Genomic DNA, 14,423 nt, shown 5'->3' with positions numbered 1-14,423 from the left:
GGGAGGAGCGAAGGGAAAACTACAAAGTATCACTAAGGCCACTTTCACACTGAGTCGCTTTAGAGGCGTTATAGCGCTAATAATTGCGACTGCAAAGCGCCTGTAAAGTGCCTCTCCTGTCACTTCACTGTGAAAGCTTGAGGGACATAAAAAAAAAGCCTTCAAGCGGCATCTTTGCAGGGCTTTAGGAGCGGTGTATACACTGCTCCTGCCCATTGAAATCAATGGGCAGTGCCTGGAAAGCACCTTGAGAGAGGTGCTTTGCGGGCGCTTTTAAACCTTTTTTGCCCGCTAGCGGCCAAAAAGCGCCACTAAACCAAGGGTAAAGCGCTGCTAAAATTAGCAGTGCTTTATTGCCAATGTCCCAGTGTGAAAATGCCCTTAAAGTGGTTGTAAACCCTGTACAACCACTTTAACCTACAGGTAAGCCTAGATTAAGGCTTACCTGTAGGTGCTTGAAATATCTCCCAGACCTGCACGGTCTAGGAGATATTTGCAAATTGCCATAGGGCGAATTCTTCTGCGCATGCGCCGGATTTAGAAAGGCCGTTACTATCTTGGCTCCCGCGCTCATGAATGACGTCACATGACTCCGGCCAGTCACAGAGCCCGGAGTCACACGCCCCGGAAGTAAGAGGGGTGAAGTCTTTAAAAGCTTGATATACAAAAACTGAAAAGTTACTAGTGGGCAACCGACAATAAACTAACCAGCACAAAAAAATGTGCAACTTGCTTTTGATTTTTTCTCTCCTGTGCTATTGTACTTGGTGGGTGCGGATGAGCCTTTTGAGCACCCACTGCAATACAAGCTGAAAGTGGCTTGGAACATTGGTGAATTTACATTCCATCAGAATCTGAACAATGTATCTGTATACCGAGAATAAGAGAGAGAGAGGAAAATGACTTGTCAATTATTTTTTTGTGGTAACCTGAAGTTAAAATGATATTTTCCGGTCTATCTGGACAGTCCTAAAGTGGTTTGTACAAGCTTGCACCCTACTTCCTGAACCTTTACTAGCTGCATGTAAGACACACTTGAAAATATACAAATTGTATTCACCAAAAAAAAAAATCTTTCCTTCCTTTGCTTTCTGGGCCATGTCCTGATATGTTTTAAGAGTGTGTGAAAGGTGGGAGGATCTGGCATATGTTTTGATGTTGCGTGTGACTGGAAAATATTTTTTTTCACATTTTTATCTGTATCCAGTGACGTTCAATTTTTCCTGTGTCTGCATGCATGATAAAAAAAATGTTCTCATGTACTAGCATTGTCATCAAAAAGTCCCATAATATGTGTTGATTTATGAAAAAACAGACAACGTACATCAATGCATTGCACAGATGTAAACTAGCACCATTCAAAACAATGCAAACCTGTGCACACGTGTTGACTTAAAATTAGGGTTGCACCGATACCATTCTTTAAGACCGAGTACAGATACTTTTTTTCACGTACTCGCCGATACCAATTACCGATACTTTTTTAATGTCATGTGACAGTGCCACTAATATGCAGCACTGATGACGCATGGACTGTCAGTATTTTTTTTTTCTACAATGCTTTCTTGTTTGTTTTTTTGTTTTTTTGGGGAGGGGGGTGGACGATGCCAGTGTCAATGTTTTTTTTTTATTATTATTATTATTATTATTTTTACAATTTAACCTTTTAAATATTTATTTATTCCAATTCTTTTTTTTTTTTATCAGCCCTGTTGAGGGGCTTTGGTGAGATATCAGGGGTCTTAACAGACCCCTGACATCTCCTTTTTGGGACAGGGAAAGGCACTGAGGACACAGACTCCCCAGTCCCTTTCTCTGCAGCCTCAGCTGCACTGGAGATGAATGGACAGGAGGCAGTGGCTCCTCTCCATTCATAAACTGGAGCATCATAAACACAGTTTATGATGCTCAGTTATGAATGGACAGTCAATGATCACTGACTCTGTTTATTCGCAAGAGAAAGGTGTCAGTAAATGACAGATTGAGGACAAAGGGCGCGGAGGAGGAGACGGAGGGGGACCGGAGTGAAGCACGGAGGGGGCAGGAGCGGAGCACAGAGGGGGACAGGAGCAGAGCACAGAAGGAGACAGGAGCAGAGCACACGGAGTGGGACAGGAGCACAGAGGGGAACCGCAGTAGCATGGGGGAGCACAGAAGGGGACACAGAGGGGGACTGGAGGAGGATACGGGGACAGTCAGGGGTGATCAGTGTGGTGGTTTGAGCAGTTACAAGCACCGATCCCCTGTATAGATTTCAATAAAGCAGCCGAAATCTGCGGGAGGGAGAGGAGGAGAAGCGGCTGCCAGCTGCTTTATTGAAATCTATACAGGAGATCGGTGCTTGTAACTCCCCCCACTGATCACCTCTGACTGCTGAGGTATCGGACCAAGCATCGGAGCATTTGCAACCTGCTCCCGCTGTGATTGGACACATCGTGTCCGCCGGGACCTGCTGATCGTTCGGGAGAAATGCAGACGACGGTATGTAAAGAAGGCAGACCGCCGTTCTGCAAGAGGGAAATGTGCTGATCAGGAAGGAGGAATAGATAAAACTCCTGCCAAGTTGTTTTTTTGGGGGGTTTTCTGTTTGCTGTTTGTGTACTATTAAAGATACTTCATTTTATGTGTCAGAAACACAACAGGAAGATAGTGGATATCTCCCAAATGTAGGGAATTCTCTTCTTGGCTAGTTGTCCCTGGATTCCTCGTTCAAGGATTTCCCCTTATTTGTATTCTTTATTTATTTTAATTTTTTTTTGTCATGAAAACTAATGCTTTTTTTCTTTCTTTTTCAGTACCCGACAACAACAATAATACGTGGATTTTCATGTGTGTTTTTGTGGGAGTTTTTTTATTGTTAATTACAGTAGTCATCCACCTCCTCATACACAAAATAAAAATGGCCAAATCTTTAAAAATGGAAGGTCAGTATCACAAAGGCAAATAGCATCCTCAGATCACTTGAAGCAACACTAAATATGTTAGGGCAGGGTTTCTCAACCAGGGTTCAATGGAACCGCAGGGTTCCTCCAGCGGTTACTAGAACAGTTTAATGTAAAAAGAGCTTAACGTACCATAATGTGCCTAAACCTCAATCAATTGTCTTGATTGCACAGCCTATGGGCCAGATTCTCGCAGATCGCCGCATCTCTGCGGCGGCGTAACGTATGTAATTTATGTTACGCCGCCGCAAGTTTTACAGGCAAGTGCTTGATTCACAAAGCACTTGCCTGTAAAGTTGCGGCAGCGTAGTGTAAATCACGCAGCACAAGCCCGCCTAATCAAATGAGCCGGGTAGGGGGCGTATCGCATTTAAATTAAGCGTGTTCCCGCACTGAACGTAATGCGCATGCGCCATCCCTAAAATTTCCCGACGTGCATTGCGCTAAATGATGTCGCAAGGACGTCATTGGTTTCGACGTGAACGTAAATGGCGTCCAGCCCCATTCACGGACGACTTACGCAAGCGACGTAATGTTTAAATTTCGACGCGGGAACAACTGCCATACTTAACATTGTTTGTCCCTTATATAGCAAGGGCAACCTTACGTCGCGCAAACCTTACGTAAACGTTGTAACTTCACTGCGTCGACCGCGCGTACATTCGGGAATTCGCGTATCTAGCTAATTTGCATACTCAACGGGGAAAACGACGGAGGCGACACCTAGCGGCTAAAAAAAAAAAATGCATTTTAGATCTGACAGCGTAAGAGCCTTACGCCTGTCGGATCTATTGGATATCTATGCGTAACTGATTCTAAGAATCAGTCGCATAGATACGACGGCCCAGATTAGGACTTAAGACGGCGCACAGTGGCTGCGTTTGGCATGGCACAGTGGCGACAATTGATGCCACTGTGCCATCAATTGTCGCCATTGATGTATAGAATGCATGAAGATAGAAAACCTTCTGCCTTTACAATCACTTGAAATAGCTCGGACTTGACACAAGAACATTGGTGAAAGCAATTGTAGTAAGACACAATAATCATTTTAATTTAGCAAAGCTATTTAAAGGGTCACTAAAGGATTTTTTTTTTTTTTTAGCTAAATAGCTTCCTTTACCTTACTGCAGTCCTGGTTTCATGTCCTCATTGTTCATTTTTGCTCTGATCCTTCTCTGTTCTGAACACTTCCTGGTTGTCTGTTTCCTGATGAAAAAAGTCATGGGAGCTTTCTCTCTGTGGTCACTAATCAAGGAGGTGCGATTACTGTGTGTCTAAAACCCCTCAACACCAATCAGTTTAATTTTAAAAACCATCACTGCCCTGTATTGGCTCTGTGTCTCTGTTCATCACAGAGCAGGAAACAGCATGCAAAAACGAAACTGAAACTGTAGGTACATGATATCATGATATGATTTTTATCTATTTTTATTCATTTTTAAAAGGAATCAGTTAACTATTATGGGCTAGATTCACATACCTTTAGGCGGGCGTAGCGTATCTCCTATACGATGCGCCGCCGTAACTTTGAGAGGCGAGTATGGTATTCTCAAAGATTTTGCGCCCGAAGTTACGGCAGCGTAGCGTATTAGGGCCGGCGTAAGCCTGCCTAATTCAAATGTTGAAGCTGTGGGCGTGTTTTATGTTTCGATCGAACGGCGCATGCACCGTCCGTGGACGTATCCCAGTGCGCATGCTCCAAATGACGTCGGCAAATCGTCAATGCTTTCGGCGTGAGCGTAACTTACGGCCAGCCCCATTCATAACTATGGTTACGCAGGCGCAATTGCTCTCTGAATCCGGGCCAGTGTCTGTTCTGAAAATCCTGTATCACAAATAGTACTGTCTCTTTATTTTCAGTGTACAAATAATAAATGTTGATTTTTGCAGGAGATCTTATCCAACAGCATACGATTGTTCCAATAAACATAAAAGAAGATGGAGACACGTGGAGCTATCAGTATCCAGAAGAAGAGCATGGAGATGGAGCGCTGAAGACGGCAGCTTTTTAAATTGCTCTTCAGGCTGACCAATCACAGTAAATGAAGACTTTCCTTGGCTATCAGTTGACTCTGGGATGCACTGACATGATATCATTTATAGTAGCCATAATTTATGATCATTGATATTTATAATGTGCATTTCATCAGAGCTTTTACTTAAAGCTGAACCCCTAGCAAACCGCTAAATACATATAAAGGGGTTGTTTTTCCTGCTTAAGGATTTGTATTTCTGCCCATCCAGTCCCAAAATGTATACAGCTCTGGTACATAGTACAGCCTTGCAGGACAAGAGACGTGATTTTCTCTGCTGCAGTTAAGTAGCACACCAGGTCTCCTACCTACTCTGCGACTGGACAGTGAAAGGAAAAGCAGCACATTTATAAGCTCATCTGTCACTCTGCTCTCTTCCCCAATTAGCATTCTCTTTGCACTACAGCTCAACTGAGGCCTCGTACACACGATAGGTTAACCAGAGGACAACGGTCTGATGGACCATTTTCATCGGTCAAAACCGATCGTGTGTAGGCCCCATAGGTTATTTAACCATCGGTTAAAAAAAGGAAACTTGCTTTAAATTTAACCGATGGAATCCTAACCGAGAGGTCAAAACCGATCGTTAGTAGGCACGACCATCGGTTAAAAATCCACGCATGCTCAGAATCAAGTCGAAGCATGCTTGGAAGCATTGAACTTCGTTTTTTTTCAGCACGTCGCTGTGTTTTACGTCACCGCGTTCTGACACGATCGGTTATTTAACCTATGGTGTGTAGGCGTGACGGACCATCAGTCAGCTTCATCGGTTAACCAATGACAACGGTCCTTCAGACCGTTCTCATCGGATGGACTGATCGTGTGTCCGAGGCTTGACTGGCTCCTTGTTCTGCTTCTTCATGCATGGACTGCAAGAGGCTAATATGGATTCCTATTCAATTGCTTGCATTAAGTAAAAACACATTAAAGCTTAACTTTTGGGTAGATTCAGGTACGGGCGCGCAATTTTAAGACGGCGTAGCCTAGCGTGTTTACACTACGCCGCCTTAAGTAAGAGAGGCAAGTACATGATTCTCAAAGCACTTACCTCCTTACTTAGGGCAGCGTAGTGTAAACGCGGCGGGCGTAAGGGGGCCTATTTCAAATGGGTTGGAGGGGGGCGTGTTTAATGGTAATGAGGCTTGACCTCACGTTTTTGACGTTTTTTGGCTACTGCGCATGCGCCGGGCGCCTACATTCCCCAGTGCACATTGCGGCTAAGTACGCCGTACGGGCCTATTGATTTCGACGTGGACGTAAACGACGTAAATCCCGATTCGCGGACGACTTACGCAAACAACGTAAAAAATTCGAATTTCGCGGCGGGAACGGCGGCCATACTTGACATTACTATTCCACTAGGGCCTAGCTCTAACTTTACGCGGCCTATCTCTTACGTAAATGGCGTAAAAGTACTGCGTCGGCCTGGCGTACGTTCGTGAATCGGCGTATCCCCTCATTTACATATTCTACGCCGACGGCCATCCAAAATATTGCAATCTAAGATAGGACGGCGCAAGCCGTCGTATCTTAGATATGTTTAAGCGTATCTCTGTTTGAGCATATGCTTAAACATAGGTCGGCTTAGATTCTGAGTTAGGTCTACTGATAAGCCGGCCTAACTCTTTCTGAATCTACCTATTTGTGTTCATTGTGCCTTTAAATTGTTTGTTTGGGCCATTCAATCTATGAATGAATAGAACGTTTTAATTGATTGGTTAAGGCAAATATTGTGATGTCACCAGCCCACCTTGCCACCTCAGTCAATCAGAGGATGCTTTGTATTCATTCCTAGAATGCAAGGCTTCCTGTGAATGGCTAAGCAGAGCTCATACAGACTCAATTTTATAGCAGGAGTGGGATGGGAAGTCTCCATCCCACTGCTGCAAAACAGCACTATATACTGTATGTAGCTGATGCCAAATCTAGGTTATATAGCGCTTCTAGTAAGCGCACCAGGTAGTGAAGGTAATAGTTCCTTTGGGCCAACAAACTATTAAATAGCACAGTAAACATGGAGTTAGGCTTTAAAGTAGATGTAAATCCTTCATACACCCAGTGAAGTGAACAGCCTCAGATGATACACAGGGATGAAACAAATCTCCCTACATAAGTTTTACATCAATATCTGCTGTCTTCACATTTATATACTGTTTTGTGTTAGGAAATTGTCCCTTCCTGTTTAACACAGAGTGTGATGTCTGGACATCCAGCCAAGATAGCTAAAATTGCTGATTGGAGGAAAGACACACACCCCCTCTCATCATAGGCAGGGACTCTCAGAGCTGTTTTGTAACAGGGCCTGTTGCCTGCTAATCTATTTATAGCAACTTTCAGGTTGCTTTTATCTGATGTGTCCGAGAATTTGTCAAGGGTTAACTAGCTCATAACAGAGGAACTGGTCAGGAGAGAGCTATGGGACTTGGCTCTTTAAAGAGAGATAACAACATACTGTAGATATACTGTATGTGCCCAGTTCAAATTCCATGAATTGGGTTTCAATCCACTTTAAGGATATATTCATGCTTACAGAGCTATATTAATTAGCAATTTTTTATAAGGCCAGAGTTCAGCATGTCAGATCCTCCATTAAGATTTCAGGGACTGGGTAAAATGGCATTATTAGTCAAACAAGTGGTCATAGAAGCCACAGCAGTAGTCAGTAATTGTTGTATGGCAATGCATTTCTGTGTCCTGCACCCTTTATTGTTCCTTGCAGGAATATGTGGTGGCTTAGCTGAAACCAGAGGCGGACTGATAACTCATGGGGCCCCCAGGCAATAGGATATTATGGGGCCCCCAGGCAATAGGATATTATGGGGCCCCCAGGCAATAGGATATTATGGGGCCCCCAGGCAATAGATTATGGGGCCACACAGTATACATACACACAGAATACATATACACACACTGAAAAGGTACTGGAGAGGAGGGGCAGCTATAATCTTGGGATTTTTAGACCAAAAGGATTTCGGTAAGGGACATTTCAGGGACAGATGTATAAAAAAAACACACATTTTTACATACTGTCTCTGGTTTTACTGAGGCTGGCAACCCTGATGGGGCCCCCTAGTGGCATGCGGCCCTCGGGCAGTGCCCGAGTGAACAAATGGTCAGTCCGCCCCTGGCTGAAATATAAGGTCTGTTATTCATGGCCATGCCATGGAAATCTTACTGTTGGGGAACCAGTCACCAGTAAAGACACAGTAGGCCTTCAAACCTTGCCTGGATTAAGCCACAATATTGAAGGTCCCTACAAAACAGAAACCTCACACACACCTATAACTTTGAAAGGAAACTTTTTTATTAAATTGTTATTTATACTTAAAGGGGACTAGGGGATTCCTAACAAAATAGCAATAGTTTATTTTCAGATACTCCCTTCTCTAATTTGTTTTATGATTGCATCTTCAAGTTTAATATTGAGCTCAATGAACAACTGTTTCTTTGTTTTTTTAGCTTTGGAACCATTGGAAAACATGTGAAAAAGAGCTGAGTGCTCCACCTGCTGGTGGCATATGACAATTAAAAATATTAATATTTTAGTGCTTATAATAAATAACAAAAAGAAAAGAGACATAACATCATTGTTCTTTACGTTTAAAGTTGTAGACTGCCAGTAGGAGTAAAGGCAGTATGTAGAAATGCATACATGTATCTTTAGATAACTTCCACAATACCCCAGGGGGCCCCAGCCATGGTATGCTGCTGAGCGCCACCATCCTGAATGTGATAGCAGTATCCCCAGCAGACTCAGAGTTCTCACTCAAGGGACATATTGTTCTTCACAAGGTTATGTAGGGAGGCAAGGGGAGGGGTGTAGGAGATGGGCGAACACAGACAGTAATTAGACATTCCCAGAATGGGAGATGATGTGCAAGGAAAGGGGGCTGTCCTAAGGAAAACTTCCTGGAGTAGTCAAATAGTTTTTTTGAAGAAGGTTCACATTGCAATTAAATACAACATTTTTTATGGAAAGGAAACACCGCAAGGGGCAGTTTTTAAGTTGCTATTTAAAGGAAAATGAAGAATTCCAGGTATGGTATATTTGTACATAGTAACAGTAACTATGCATATACCATAACTGTGGGATTCCCCTCGAAGCTGGAAATCATTGTAGTAGGCTACAATGATCTGCACTAGCTTCTGGGTCCTTTTCTGGCTGCCCTGTTGTTTTGTGAACATGGTAAATTTCCCATTGTGATGTCACCACACCACCTGTCCACCTCATCCAATAAGAGAATGTTTTGCAGTCATTGAGAAAATTGCAATGTTTTCTCAGAATGCTTGTCCTGGGGCAGGTAACCTTCAGTATTTATTAGAAAAGTATGAAATGTGTATTACAAGAGATTAAAATTGGCTCATCATATTAAGCAAAGATCTTTAGGTGCCATTCTAGTGGAAAGAAGGAAAATATACATTGTAAATATGTACATTGTTGTCCAATCTACTCTTGCACTTATTTTGCACTGCCTGGGGTAGATTCAGATAGATTAGCGGATCTTTAGATCCGCGTAATCGATCTGATTTACGATCCGCCGGCGCAATTTTGCGAGGCTAGTGCAGTATTCATAAAGCACTTACCTCCAAACTTGCACCGACGGATCGTAACTCCCCGGGCGGAATTCAAATTCCGCGGCTAGGGGGAGTGTACAATTTAAATCAGGCACGTCCCCGCGCCGATTCAACTGCGCATGCGCCGCTGGCGAAATTTCCTAGTGCGCATGCTCCAAATGACGTTGCTAGGACGTCATTGTTTTCGGCGTGAACGTAAATTACGGCCATCCGTATTCGCGACCGACTTACGCAAACGACGTAAAAATTCAAAACTCAGCGCGGGAACGACGGCCATACTTAACATTGGATACGCCGCATATAGCAGGGGTAAGTATACGCCAGAAAAAGCCGAACGCAAACGACGGAAAAAAAAAGCGACGGTCGGGCGTTCGTTTCTGAATCGGCGGAAATCGGAATTTGCATATTCGTCGCATAAAAAAACGAAGCGCCACCTAGCGGCCGGCGGGAGATTGCAGCCTTAGATCCGACGGTGTAAGTCACTTACACCTGTCGGATCGAAGGGAGATCTATGCGTAACTGATTCTTATGAATCAGTCGCATAGATCCGACCGTCGGATCTCAGAGATACGACGGCGTATCAGGAGATACGCCATCGCATCTCTTTGTGAATCTCCCCCCATTTTTAGCTCTTAGCACGCGTTACCGCCCCTGTGTGGTTTTGTCCGTAAAGTGGAGATTTTTTCCTTCTCGTAATTTTCATCACAGGCTGGGTGTAGTACACCTACTAATCCTTTTATCCTAAGACCCCTTTCACACTGAGGCAGTCTTCAGGTGTTTTAGTGCTAGTAAAAGTGCATGAAAACTGCCTCCCATGCTGCCCAAATGTGAAAGCCCAAGTGCTTTCACACTTGAGCGGTGAGATTTCGGGACGTTAAAAAAGGTCCTGTGGGTAGCATCTTTGCATGGTTGGGGAGAGTTGTATACAGCGCTCCCAAAACGCCCTGCCCATTAAAATTAATGGGCAGCGCTTCCAAAGTGTCTGAAAAGTGATTTGGAAGTGCTGCAACACGGGCATTTTTAACCCCTACTTTGGGGTTAAAAACGCCCCACTAGCGGCGAAAAAGCGTCACTTAAACATCAGTAAAGCGGCGCTAAATCGAGGGACGCTTTTCCGCTAACGCACAGGCGGCCCCATTGTGAAAGGGTTCTAAGAGACACAGAGAGTATGTGGTAGACTCTGAACCACTTAGTGAAACACATGTACATAAAAGATGCTCGCCGTCTGCACTGCAGTTTAAAGGTCTACAAACATTTGAAGTTGCAGACAATACACCGCAGGGTCTACAGTTTCACTTTCTACGAGGACAAAATTCATCATAAACTCCGCAGCTAAAAGATAGAAACTCCAGTGACAAAACAGACAAAAGGCAATATCTAATAAAAAAAATATATATAAATATTTTTTTTTATTATTATTATTATATATTTTTTTAGATATTAGATATTGCCTTTTGTCTGTTTTTTCACTGGAGTTTCTATCTTTTAGCTGCAGAGTTTATGATGAATTTTGTCGTCGTAGAAAGTGAAACTGTAGACCCTGCGGTGTATTGTCTGCAACTTCAAATGTCTGTAGGCCTTTAAACTGCAGTGCAGACGACGTGCTGCCTTTACGTCTTTACGTACATGTGTATATGTGTTTTATTTATATATATATATATATATATATATATATATATACATATATATACATTTAATATATATATATATATATATATATATATATATAATATTTATTTATATATATATATTAAATGTATGTGTCTGTGTATATATATATATATATATATATTGTGACAGGAAGTCAGGTAAATCTGTGGGTGTTGTCACAGATGGGAGATACATTTCTGCCTTGTTTAGACAATACACCAATTTGTTATTAGGCGTCGGCTGCAAATGTAGCCAGAAAAGGTCTAAGGGCGTTGGAAAACTTCAGCTGTTCAGAATGAGGCAATTAAGGCCTCTATAAGTAATCCAGAGGATTACCACTGATTTGCTGCATCCTGAGGCTTTCTGAGTGAAGGAGAGCAGTAGCTGAAAGTCTTCTGAGGAGGTGAGGTGGAGATTGATTTTGCGGTGTGAAAAAAATCAAAAAAAGACTATTGTTTTTTGCTGTATGACCAGCAGTGTCTGCCCAGCACTAGGCTGCGCCAGACCCCATAGATAGGTTCCTGTGTGGTGAAGGTAGACGCCCAAAGTGGCCAGGGTTTATTTTATGTTTGATTTTGTTTATGCTGTTTGGATGCTTGCACTTGTTTCCAGCAAGATGGAAACCAAAATCTTTGTTTTCAACTGTCTTCTACTGCCTGTCTGTATAAATTCAGTGTGTAGTGAACCCATCCAAGGGGTCACACACCCCGCTACTGAGCTAACCCCTTACTATATGTGTATATATATATATATATATATATATATATATATATATATATATATATATATATATATAAAATAACAGTAACAAAATAAATAATAATAATAATAAAATGTTTTAATCAAACATAACACAAAACCAACAAATGCATTATTGCATACTACCTGCCACAATGAGATCTTATTTCATAGATGTTGGATATTATTTAAGAAAAACTTTTACCAAGAGAAATATGTTGGTTGACTTTTTAGATCTTAGATTGTGAAAATGTTATTTGCAACGCTAGGTTGAAGAAAGGTTAGCACTGCATAAAGTACAGTAATGATACTGGTGAGAGGCGAAAGTTAATTGCCTCTTTAGGCCAAATGAATAGGGTCTAACGAAAGGGTAAATTTAAATAATAATAATAAAAAAAAAATAATAATGATAAAAGTAAATCTACTTTCACACTGATTCGTATTAAAACTGCCTTGAAAACGCTTATGTGTTAATGGAGTGTTTTTGCAGCGTTTGCGGTGCATTTTTTTTAAAGGTCATGTGACTCAAAGTCTGCACCAAAAAAAGCTTAGCGGGTGCGTTTTAGAGGCGTTTTTGCCACATTTCCTATTGATTTCAATAAAGAGTTGCATTTTTGGTGCATATTTTTTGTAACTAACCAAAAATGCGCCAAAAAGTTTTTTTAAGGCTCGATTCACACCTATGCATGTTGCTTTTGAGCGTTTTTGCAATGCTTTTTGCGGTGCTTGCTGCGTTTTTTGACGTGCGTTTTTCCCACGATTTTACCGCGATTTGCGTTTTTTTTTTTTTTGCCAGTAATTTTTTTTTTCATTTCCTTTAACAACCAGCTATAAACAGGTTTAAAAAAAAAAACGCAAAACGCAAATCGCGGAAAAATCTCGGTACTTGCGTTTTGGATGCAGGTCCATTAAATTCTATTGCATGCAAAACGCTGCTTTTTGCAGGAAAAAAAGTCCCTGACCCTTTCCAAAAACGCAGAGGCACAAAAAAGCATTGATGTGAACATGTTCCATAGGAAACCATGTTAAAAAATTTCCCTGCATTCATGCAAAATGCATAAAAAAAAAAAGCATTAGTGTGAATGGAGCCTAACAGCGCAACGGAAGCGCAACTCACCAGTGTGAACACACACAGAATTATCCAATGTATACGTAAAATGTACAAACACTTGTTGACAGTCTAGGAAAAATGTTACGAAAATCAATTCATTTAAGTTTTAGTGGTAAGATTGTTGTCATCTATGTGTAATTTTGCAGATCTTTATCTTTTGCTTTAACTTTAACCTGAATAGTTTTAAATCTGACAGGATCTGTTATTTAATAAATTAACAAAGTTTCATCTTTTATATTTAATGAAAATGTTGGTTCACATTTTGTAGTTATCTGAATCTTGGTTGTGTATGTAAAAATGTATTTAGATTTTTTTTTTATTGTAAATAAAGTTTTGATAAATATTTGTGCACATATTATGGGACATACAAAACTACAAATGATATATATATATATAAGTTCTATACATGCTTTCCTTTCAGATACTGTATATACTGTAGTTTGGGGGGTACTAAAGTGCATGTAAACTCTGATGCCGAGTACACATGATCATCTTTCGGCATGTAAAAAACAACGTTTTGAAAAAATGTCATTTAAAACGATGTGTGTGGGCTTCACATCATTTTTTAACGACGTTTTAAACAATGTCGTTTTTCGGGTTGTATAAAATGATCGTGTGTGGGCTTAAACAACGTTAAAAACCTGCGCATGCTCAGAAGCAAGTTATGAGACGGGAGCGCTCGTTCTGGTAAAACTAACGTTCGTAATGGAGTAAGCACATTCATCACGCTGTAACAGACAGAAAAGCGCAAATCGTTTCTCACCAAACTTTTACTAACACGAAATCAGCAAAAGCAGCCCCAAGGGTGGCGCCATCCGAATATAGTGCCGTCGTACGCGTTGTACGTCACCGCGCTTTGCTAGAGCATTTTTTTTTTCACGATCATGTGTAGGCAAGGCAGGCTTAACTAGAATCGGGTTGAAAAAAAACGTTTTTCTAGACCATTAACCACTTCCCGCCCGGTCAATAGACAATTGACGTCCGGGAAGTGGTTGTGTAATCCTGACTGGACGTCTATTAACGTCCAGCAAGATAACATGCCAGCGTGCGGCAGCGGGGGCATGCATCGCGGCGATCAGTGATGCTGGGTATTAGTCTGACACCCTGTATCTCCGATCTCGGTAAAGAGCCTCCGGCGGAGTAGAGGAGAGCCGATCGGCGGCTCTCCTGACAGGGGAATTTGCGCTGATTGTTTATCAGAGCAGACCCCCCCTCGGATGCCCACACTAGACCACCAGGGAAGCTGCCAGGACCACCGGGGAAGGGGGCAACATGTGGATGGCCAGGTACATCCCCCATGGCCATCCACATGTAAAAAAAATACACCGCCACAGCCTTCTTGATGACCAGTCCCTTGGACGCTCTTACACT

At 42.1% G+C, this 14,423-nt stretch overlaps 1 protein-coding gene across 1 annotated transcript in view; it reads left to right on the top strand.

Moving 5' to 3' along the window:
* The window catches only part of LOC120915460, a 30,396-nt gene extending 24,971 nt beyond the window's left edge, over positions 1-5,425 (top strand). The window contains exons 5-6 of the mRNA XM_040325996.1: positions 2,796-2,924; positions 4,836-5,425. Of these exons, the coding sequence (XP_040181930.1) occupies positions 2,796-2,924; positions 4,836-4,957 (251 nt within the window). The 3' untranslated portion in view covers positions 4,958-5,425. The remainder of the gene's footprint in view (positions 1-2,795; positions 2,925-4,835) is intronic.
* Positions 5,426-14,423: the final 8,998 nt, after the last annotated feature.

The sequence above is a fragment of the Rana temporaria genome, chromosome 10 (assembly GCF_905171775.1).
Source record: "Rana temporaria chromosome 10, aRanTem1.1, whole genome shotgun sequence".
NCBI lineage: Eukaryota > Metazoa > Chordata > Amphibia > Anura > Ranidae > Rana > Rana temporaria.
Note: the sequence above shows the minus strand (reverse complement) of the source record. Positions and strands in the feature narration are given on the sequence as shown.